The sequence below is a fragment of the Cherax quadricarinatus genome, chromosome 66 (assembly GCF_038502225.1).
Source record: "Cherax quadricarinatus isolate ZL_2023a chromosome 66, ASM3850222v1, whole genome shotgun sequence".
Lineage (NCBI taxonomy): Eukaryota > Metazoa > Arthropoda > Malacostraca > Decapoda > Parastacidae > Cherax > Cherax quadricarinatus.
The window spans coordinates 14,009,553-14,020,405 of NC_091357.1; the positions used below are offsets into that span (position 1 = coordinate 14,009,553).

A 10,853-nucleotide genomic window follows, 5' to 3' on the forward strand; every position below is an offset into this window, starting at 1 on the left:
CCGATATATATATATATATATATATATATATATATATATATATATATATATATATATATATATATATATATATATATATATATATATATATATATATATATATATATATATATATGTGTGTGTGTGTGTGTGTGTGTGTGTATGTATGTATATATATATACATATATATATATATATATATATATATATATATATATATATATATATATATATATATATATATATATATATATAGAGAGAGAGAGAGAGAGAGAGAGAGAGAGAGGTATGGGGTAGGTTTAAAAATGTAGTGTTAGAGTGTTCAGCAGAAGTTTGTGGTTACAGGAAAGTGGGTGCGGGAGGGAAGAGGAGCGATTGGTGGAATGATGATGTAAAGAGAGTAGTAAGGGAGAAAAAGTTAGCATATGAGAAGTTTTTACAAAGTAGAAGTGATGCAAGGAGGGAAGAGTATATGGAGAAAAAGAGAGAGGTTAAGAGAGTGGTGAAGCAATGTAAAAAGAGAGCAAATGAGAGAGTGGGTGAGATGTTATCAACAAATTTTGTTGAAAATAAGAAAAAGTTTTGGAGTGAGATTAACAAGTTAAGGAAGCCTAGAGAACAAATGGATTTGTCAGTTAAAAATAGGAGAGGAGAGTTATTAAATGGAGAGTTAGAGGTATTGGGAAGATGGAGGGAATATTTTGAGGAATTGTTAAATGTTGATGAAGATAGGGAAGCTGTGATTTCGTGTATAGGGCAAGGAGGAATAACATCTTGTAGGAGTGAGGAAGAGCCAGTTGTGAGTGTGGGGGAAGTTCGTGAGGCAGTAGGTAAAATGAAAGGGGGTAAGGCAGCCGGGATTGATGGGATAAAGATAGAAATGTTAAAAGCAGGTGAGGATATAGCTTTGGAGTGGTTGGTGCAATTATTTAATAAATGTATGGAAGAGGGTAAGGTACCTAGGGATTGGCAGAGAGCATGCATAGTTCCTTTGTGTAAAGGCAAAGGGGACAAAAGAGAGTGCAAAAATTATAGGGGGATAAGTCTGTTGAGTATACCTGGTAAAGTGTATGGTAGAGTTATTATTGAAAGAATTAAGAGTAAGACGGAGAATAGGATAGCAGATAAACAAGGAGGCTTTAGGAAAGATAGGGGGTGTGTGGACCAGGTGTTTACAGTGAAACATATAAGTGAACAGTATTAAGATAAGGCTAAAGAGGTCTTTGTGGCATTTATGGATTTGGAAAAGGCGTATGACAGGGTGGATAGGGGGGCAATGTGGCAGATGTTGCAGGTGTATGGTGTGGGAGGTAGGTTACTGAAAGCAGTGAAGAGTTTTTACGAGGATAGTGAGGCTCAAGTTAGAGTATGTAGGAAAGAGGGAAATTATTTCCCAGTAAAAGTAGGCCTTAGACAAGGATGTGTGATGTCACCGTGGTTGTTTAATATATTTATATATGGGGTTGTAAGAGAAGTAAATGCGAGGGTCTTGGCAAGAGGCGTGGAGTTAAAAGATAATCACACATAAAGTGGGAGTTGTCACAGTTGCTCTTTGCTGATGACACTGTGCTCTTGGGAGATTCTGAAGAGAAGTTGCAGAGATTTGTGGATGAATTTGGTAGGGTGTGCAAAAGAAGAAAATTAAAAGTGAATACAGGAAAGAGTAAGGTTATGAGGATAACAAAAAGATTAGGTGATGAAAGATTGGATATCAGATTGGAGGGAGAGAGTATGGAGGAGGTGAATGTATTCAGATATTTGGGAGTGGACGTGTCAGCGGATGGGTCTATGAAAGACGAGGTGAATCATAGAATTGATGAGGGGAAAAGGGTGAGTGGTGCACTTAGGAGTCTGTGGAGACAAAGAACTTTGTCCTTGGAGGCAAAGAGGGGAATGTATGAGAGTATAGTTTTACCAATGCTCTTATATGGGTGTGAAGCATGAGTGATGAATGTTGCAGCGAGGAGAAGGCTGGAGGCAGTGGAGATGTCATGTCTGAGGGCAATGTGTGGTGTGAATATAATGCAGAGAATTCGTAGTTTGGAAGTTAGGAGGATGTGCGGGATTACCAAAACTGTTGTCCAGAGGGCTGAGGAAGGGTTGTTGAGGTGGTTCGGACATGTAGAGAGAATGGAGCGAAACAGAGTGACTTCAAGAGTGTATCAGTCTGTAGTGGAAGGAAGGCGGGGTAGGGGTCGGCCTAAGAAAGGTTGGAGGGAGGGGGTAAAGGAGGTTTTGTGTGCGAGGGGCTTGGACTTCCAGCAGGCATGCGTGAGCGTGTTTGATAGGAGTGAATGGAGACAAATGGTTTTTAATACTTGACGTGCTGTTGGAGTGTGAGCAAAGTAACATTTATGAAGGGGTTCAGGGAAACCGGCAGGCCGGACTTGAGTCCTGGAGATGGGAAGTACAGTGCCTGCACTCTGAAGGGGGGGGGGTGGAAATGTTGCAGTTTAAAAACTGTAGTGTAAAGCACCCTTCTGGCAAGACAGTGATGGAGTAAATGATGGTGAAAGTTTTTCTTTTTCGGGCCACCCTGCCTTGGTGGGAATCGGCCAGTGTGATAATAATATATATATATATATATATATATATATATATATATATATATATATATATATATATATATAGTATATATATATATATATATATATATATATATATATATATATATATATATATATATATATATATATATATATATATATATATATATATATATATATATATATATATATATATATATATATATATATATATATATATATATATATATATATATATATATATATATATATATATATATATATATATATATATATATATATATATATATATATATATATATATATATATATATATATATATATATATATATATATATATATATATATATATATATATATGTACACACACACACACACCTTATTATGAGGACCCCAATGGAGAAAAAATATTGTTTGAATTTATTGGATCATCTACAGTTAAATCTACATACTATTCATATTTATGTGCCCATATCACCTGTATATCTTCAAAACCATTGTAATTTTATTTAAAATTATGAACCCAAAACCCAAATAAATCATCACAAGATTCGAAAAGCGCGCCAAAAAAGAATTGAGGATAAGGTCAAACATAAATAAACGTAATAACAGCAATATAGAATATTTATGAGCTAAATTGTATTAAATATATGAGTGTAATCTCGTGATATTGCTCACATATAAAGATAGGTTAATAAATAATGATATAATAGAGTTTGTGTGATAGTGAATGTCGTTTCATACTTTCCTTTCTAAGTCGATCAGTGACGAAATCGCAACTGCGTGAGGCAGGCTGTGTATTTAGGTAATAAAACCCGGGTTATTGCATGAAATTGTAGCTAATATGATAGTGCAAGCAGGCTGAACTATCCGTGCTGTCAGTGAGATGCCTTGACATGAATATATATGCGTGTGGCAGGTGAGATGAGATTAGAGATGAGTGTAACTTTTGACAGCTGTGCCTCAGCAGGGTGACCAGCCGCCGCCAACTGTGCATCACGATGATACAAATATCTACTGTATGTCCTCTATATTCATGTTGCTGCCGTTTTAATGTCGTGTGTTTGTAGTTAGTGTGTGTGTGAGGTGTTTTATTGTAGAGTTCCTGTTAAGTAAACTTTGTGGAAACTTTAAAACCAGTCTTAAAGTATCGTGTGAAAAAAAAAATTAACTCGAGACTTGTTTAATTAGGAATGCTGAACACACACACACATCTCCATACTTAAGCTATGTTAGAAGGATTTACAACACTTGAAGGCAGGTAATATTCCTCTGGCTCAAGTTATAGCGCCTTCGGCTCACACCAGAAGGACCTGGGCTCGATCCCAGCACGTGTGAAAAGGATGGGCAGGTTTCCTTGCATCTTTTTATCAAGCATTATTCACCATTATCATCCATTTAGTAGGTAATAGGTACCTGTGTGTTTGAAATCTTTAGGGGTTGGAGCCAAGGACCTCAATGGAAATAGGTCACTTAGACTTTTTGGGATATTTTAGGTAATTTACACACTACTATGTATGATAATTTGTGTAACTATTTGTGTACCTGTACCTAAATAAACTTAAGAGGATCAAAGGACACCAATGGAAATATGCCAAAAATAGTTTGCCCAAAATGTATTGCATATTAGTGATTTCTTTTGTGCCTAATAAGTTCTTTTACATGTAAACTACATTATGTTTGTACTGTATAAAAATAAATAAAAATTTAAATTTGTATTTGAAAATCTTGGGTTACTATTCCTATGAGTTAATAATCCGAACAAAATCTATCTTGGCATTTTTTTTTGTATGTTTTGTTGTTTAAACAGCTAGTGATCTCACTAACTTTGCCAATATACAAATAACCCGCACATAAAAGAGAGAAGCTTACGACGACGTTTCGGTCCGACTTGGACCATTGATTGACTAGAACAAGTCTAATTGTTGGCAAGCTCCGTCTGTCTCAATTAGATGAATGTTAATATAGTTCTATTTACAGTATTTAACATTGATGTGTAATACAGTACATTAATTCAAGATTTTTTAGACATTTTTGTCAGGGTCTTTCTTGGCATAATGATTATTGCTCTTATAAGCTAATTCAGTTTGCTGTGTCTTAAAAGCTTAACATGTATATATGCAGGTACATCACCAATTTACTGGCACTGGACTGTTGAGCACCTCTCTTAGTCTGAACAGAATTATGAGACTGTTTTTGTTGAAATAATTTACATGGCAACCACAAATGGCTTATGTAGTGCAAGCTTATGTTGTTTATACTGCAGTTGTTGGTGATGATCCCTTGATTCTGTACAATTTTTAGTCTATTTTGCTAACAATTAGGAATACCGTTGGTATATCTTTCATGAGTTTCGAGTCTTTCTACTCCTGGAGCTAGGCCATGGGCCAAGCTCATCTGGTGCTAGCCTGGTCAATCAGGCTGTTGCTGTCACCCCACAGATCCATCACAGCCTGATTGATCTGGCACTTGGTGAACATACTTGTCCAGTTTTCTCTTGAAGATGTCTACACTTGTTCCAGCAGTGTTTCTGGTATGACGTTGATTAATCTAAGGCTACGAATGTTGATGCAATGTTCCGTTATTGTGCCCACCACACTGCTGCTCCTCACTGGGTTAATCTTGCACTTCCTCCCATATCTCTCGCGTCAGTACATGTATATTGTTATGGCTGTGTGAAGTTTTGGGACCAGGCCCTGGAGTACTTTCCAGGTATGTATTGTCTCTCTCGCTGTGGTTAGCAATTAGCTCAGCAGCTCCAGTAAAATTCTAAAATTTGCCACCTTGAGACTGCAACAATCTTTTGTAAGTACACTAAGGTACCGGAAAATGTGCGTTCAGATGTTGTACCTGTATACATATGTATATTGAAAGATAAATGTTTTTTTTTTTCAGTATTTACATTTATATTGACTCCTTAACCCGTAAACGGTCCAAGCAGATCTTCGTTCACATGTGTAGTGCTACAAAAGTAGATCCAAGTTTTTTTACATATTTTCAAATATAACAAAAAAAAAGTAGATCAAAGTTTTTTACACATTTTCAAATGTAGAAAAACAAAAAGAAGATCTACTTTTTTTTACATACTTTCAAATGTTGAAAAAACGTATATATACGTTTGGACCGTTTACGGGTTAAATATATTACAATATTTAGTAAATTATTTGTTTGCCTTGCTTGCACTTTCATTTTTCTCTCTTATTCTTGTTTACACTGAAGCAACATATGTTAATTATTTTTCAGCTTAATCAAGTGGCATCTGCATTTATTTAATTGTTAAACAAACATATGGGCTTTTTATTAAACATTTAGTAGTCTTTCAAATGATATAGTATACCTGTATTGCATGAAGGGATTTAAACTGCTTGGAGATTTTGCCTGAGCCCATCTCAAAGGAGGTTTTTCCAGAGTGCAAATTAATTAGGAAGGATATAGATACTGTACTATATTTAGTGTCATAGTACCAAAAACTGCCCTGTGAAATTGCAGAAATAAATTAATTGAAGTAATCTAGTGGCATGGTTTATGGTAGTAATGTATATGGAAAAACATTTATCTTAAATTACTGTAATTGTCAACAATATGCTTTTCATTTATATGTCTGTATTATAAGTCTCATCACTTGTCATCTGCCATACCTGTTCCATTTTAATATTGAATGTTGAGGAATAATGTTTAAGGCATCGTTGCTTTATAACTCGGCACAAATAAGAGGGTGGCTATTTACTGTACTGTACATCTTAGAAATTACTGTAGTAAAGTACAGTACATATTAAAGAATGTAACTAAAGCAAAATATTTTTCTTGTTTTATACTATGTGATGAAGCAAATGTTAAATCTAGCAGATTTTCACTAATAAAGTAATACATAGTTTAAACAAGCCAGGTGCTATTTTAATACATTTAAATCTTTTGATGTTTCTTCAGTGACTGACGTGCTGCCAAGATGCCTCCACGTAAGAAGCAGGATGACAACGAGAAACAGACTCGTATTGCCATTGTCAATACAGAAAAATGTAAACCTAAACGGTGTCGGCAAGAATGTAAGAAATCTTGTCCTGTAGTGCGAATGGGTAAACTCTGCATTGAAGTTACTCCAAATGACAAGATGGCAGCAATTAGTGAGGAGCTGTGCATTGGTTGTGGTATTTGTGTGAAGAAATGTCCCTTTGAAGCAATCATGATCATCAATTTGCCAAGTAACCTTGAGAAAGAAACTGTTCACCGCTACAACAAGAATTCATTTAAGCTTCACAGACTGCCTGTACCTCGTCGTGGTGAAGTTCTAGGACTTGTGGGTACGAATGGAATTGGAAAATCTACAGCTCTGAAAATATTGGCAGGGAAGCTGAAGCCAAATTTGGGACAATATTCTGATCCACCAGACTGGACTGAGATTCTAACCTATTTTCGAGGCAATGAGCTACAGAACTACTTCACCCGCATTCTTGAAGATGACTTGAAGGCTATTATCAAGCCTCAGTATGTTGACCAAATTCCTAAGGCTGTCAAAGGTTCAGTGAAGGATCTTCTTAATAAAAAGAATGACATGGAAAACCTAGAGGAGATGCTTGATGTCCTTGATCTTCGAAATGTCCTTGATCGCAACATAGAGGATCTCTCTGGAGGAGAGCTTCAAAGGTTTGCTATTGCCATGGTTTGCATTCAGGGTGCTAACATATACATGTATGATGAACCATCTTCTTACCTAGATGTTAAGCAGCGTTTGAATGCTTCCCGTGCTATACGTTCGATGGTAAAGGCTGATAATTATGTGGTGGTGGTGGAACATGATCTGGCTGTTTTGGATTACCTGTCAGATTTCATCTGTTGCTTGTATGGCCAGCCAGGTGCATATGGTGTTGTCACAGTTCCCTTCTCTGTAAGAGAAGGTATTAATGTTTTTCTTGATGGTTTTGTCCCAACAGAAAATCTTCGATTTAGAGAAGAATCTCTTACTTTCAAGGTATCTGATCAGTTAAGTGAAGAGGACATTAAAAGAATGTGTCGCTTTAAATATCCCAAAATGATAAAAAAGCTTGGCGATTTTGAGTTGACTGTTGATGCTGGTAACTTCACAGACTCTGAGATCATGGTTCTTCTTGGAGAAAATGGCACGGGAAAAACTACTTTCATCAGGATGCTTGCTGGGAGGCTAGATCCAGATGAAGGAAAGTCAGAGCTACCAGAGTTACACATTTCATATAAACCACAGAAGATCAGCCCTAAGAGTCAGTCCACTGTCCGTCAGCTGCTGCATGAAAAAATTCGGGATGCATATGTGCACCCTCAGTTTGTGACTGATGTCATGAAGCCCATGAAGATTGAAGAGCTGTTTGATCAGGAAGTTCAGCATTTGTCAGGAGGAGAGTTGCAGCGTGTGGCTTTGACTCTGTGTCTGGGAATCCCAGCTGAAGTGTACCTAATTGATGAACCTTCTGCTTACTTGGACTCTGAACAGCGTCTGGCCGCTGCCAAAGTTATTAAGAGATTTATCATGCATGCTAAGAAAACTGCTTTTGTTGTGGAGCATGACTTCATTATGGCTACTTATTTAGCAGATAGGGTCATAGTATTTGAAGGTTCTCCTTCTGTGCAAACTATAGCAAATGGTCCCCAAACGTTGGTATCAGGAATGAACAAATTCTTAGAAATGCTTGGCATCACTTTCCGCAGAGATCCTAACAACTTCAGACCACGCATCAATAAGGACTGTAGCCAGAAGGATTCCGAACAGAAGAACTCAGGCAATTACTTCTTCCTTGACACAGAAAGTAAAGGTGAAGGAAAACAGAACTGAGAGGCACCCTAGTGGTGTTTGTGAATATTACTGAAATGCAGCTCCGGCCTCAGGCCAGAAAATTTGAGCCATGCAGTGCTTATAGATTAAGGTGTGATGGAGAAAACAAAAATTTTCAGGTGCATAACAACACTTCACCAGTCATATTTACTTTTCTGGGTGGTGGGGGTATTGGGGTGTTCATGCTGCTGTATTCTGCCTCTGCTGTACTTTCATCTTTACTTTTCATGACCTGTTACCCTATAATTATATATTTTTGAAATTGATGAAATGGTCATATAATCACAACATTATAATATATTTTGTTAATTTTACTTCAGAGCCTAATTACTGTGTTGTGTAGTAAATTCCCAGAACTGCATTTGCACAAAGATGATGAAATGATTTTAGAATACTAAAGTTCTTACCATGCAATTGGGCTATACACAAATAACCCGCACATAAAAGAGAAGCTTACGGCGACGTTTCGGTCCGACTTGGACCATATATAAAGTGTGACTTTGTAAATGGTCCAAGTCGGACCGAAACGTCGTTGTAAGCTTCTCTCTTTTATGTGCGGGTTATTTGTGTATTGTTCCAGTCACGGTATTGTGCCTTTTTATGTTATTCAATTGGGCTAGTCTTGTAAATACATTTGATTACATGTTTCATGGTACAGTAATGAGAGGAACCTATCTATATATGAAATTATAACTTTAATAAACAGACCCTTTTGGGTTTAATGCTTATTTTATTACATTATTATTTAGAATAAGCATTTTCACAGTATGAAATATCAGCTAAATTATATGGGCTTGTAAAACAGTCAAGCATCACAATAGCAGTATACATATGGGGATTCACGATATAATAGTAGGGTGATGCAGCAACAGCAGCAGCTAAACCCCACCTCTTGCCCATTCCTCTTCATCTCCATCTTGTGTGACAGCCTTCTTGTTGCACTGTTGCCTACCATAAAGATAACCAAGGCCTTGGTAGCACCCATGAAGTTTTAGTTGATAATATCTAGGAGCAATGACATACAGTAAATATTTCAAGACCAATACAGCAAAAATTTCCAGAAATGTGGTTATTGGTTAAGAAGTGTTGCTTCTAAAGGATGGTTAATTCTTGGCCATTGTTGAAATAAGGTGCAGGAGGCAAAAAAAAAAAATAATAAAGACTGCATCATCACCCGATAATTAAATTTCAGCAGTATATTGATACTATGAATGGTCCAGTCATTATCATCTTTATACAACAGGTGTCAGTATTAAAGATGGCAGATTAAAAAAGTTGTTTTACTTAGTCATTGTAAAATTAAGAAGCCTAATAGCTTATGTATTACAGTAGATACAGTACTGTGCTTGTTTCCTGAGAAATAGTTCTTGTATATTAATGGACTCCTTCAATTTTGTTTATTATTTTATTATTATCACACTGGCCGATTCCCACCAAGGCAGGGTGGCCCGAAAAAGAAAAACTTTCACCATCATTCACTCCATCACTGTCTTGCCAGAAGGGTGCTTTACACTACAGTTTTTAAACTGCAACATTAACACCCCTCCTTCAGAGTGCAGGCACTGTACTTCCCATCTCCAGGACTCAAGTCTGGCCTGCCGGTTTCCCTGAACCCCTTCATAAATGTTACTTTGCTCACACTCTAACAGCACGTCAAGTATTAAAAACTATTTGTCTCCATTCACTCCTATCAAACACGCTCACGCATGCCTGCTGGAAGTCCAAGCCCCTCGCACACAAAACCTCCTTTACCCCCTCCCTCCAACCTTTCCTAGGCCGACCCCTACCCTGCCTTCCTTCCACTACAGACTGATACACTCTTGAAGTCATTCTGTTTCGCTCCATTCTCTCTACATGTCCGAACCACCTCAACAACCCTTCCTCAGCCCTCTGGACAACAGTTTTGGTAATCCCGCACCTCCTCCTAACTTCCAAACTACGAATTCTCTGCATTATATTCACACCACACATTGCCCTCAGACATGACACTGCATCCAGCCTTCTCCTCGCTGCAACATTCATCACCCATGCTTCACACTCATATAAGAGCGTTGGTAAAACTATACTCTCATACATTCCCCTCTTTGCCTCCAAGGGCAAAGTTCTTTGTCTCCACAGACTCCTAAGTGCACCACTCACCCTTTTCCCCTCATCAATTCTATGATTCACCTCATCTTTCATAGACCCATCCGCTGACACGCCCACTCCCAAATATCTGAACGTGTCAGCGGATGGGTTTATGAAAGATGAGGTGAATCATAGAATTGATGAGGGGAAAAGGGTGAGTGGTGCACTTAGGAGTCTGTGGAGACAAAGAACTTTGTCCTTGGAGGCAAAGAGGGGAATGTATGAGAGTATAGTTCTACCAACGCTCTTATATGGGTGTGAAGCATGGGTGATGAATTTTTGTTTAATCCTTTGATATTTCTAGTCCAGTAGGTGCCTGGTAGGGTAGGGTACACCAATTGCCTTTTACAGTAGTTACAAAAATTATTTTGCTGCTTTGCTTCTAATTTTTTTTTAAGACT

General features: G+C 37.3%; 1 protein-coding gene across 2 annotated transcripts; it reads left to right on the forward strand.

Annotated features, from left to right (window-relative positions):
* Positions 1 to 3,263: 3,263 nt before the first annotated feature.
* Positions 3,264 to 9,544, forward strand: pix (ATP-binding cassette sub-family E member 1 pix). 2 transcript variants are annotated; one of them, XM_053799124.2, is made up of 2 exons: positions 3,264 to 3,330; positions 6,453 to 9,544. In XM_053799124.2, exon 2 carries the CDS (start codon positions 6,472 to 6,474, stop codon positions 8,323 to 8,325), a length of 1,854 nt encoding a protein of 617 aa, XP_053655099.1. In that variant the 5' UTR covers positions 3,264 to 3,330; positions 6,453 to 6,471; the 3' UTR covers positions 8,326 to 9,544. The 2 variants fall into 2 exon arrangements, with proteins under 2 accessions (XP_053655099.1, XP_053655101.1); XM_053799126.2 differs by lacking the exon at positions 3,264 to 3,330 and adding an exon at positions 3,407 to 3,544.
* The last annotated feature ends 1,309 nt before the right edge of the window (positions 9,545 to 10,853 follow it).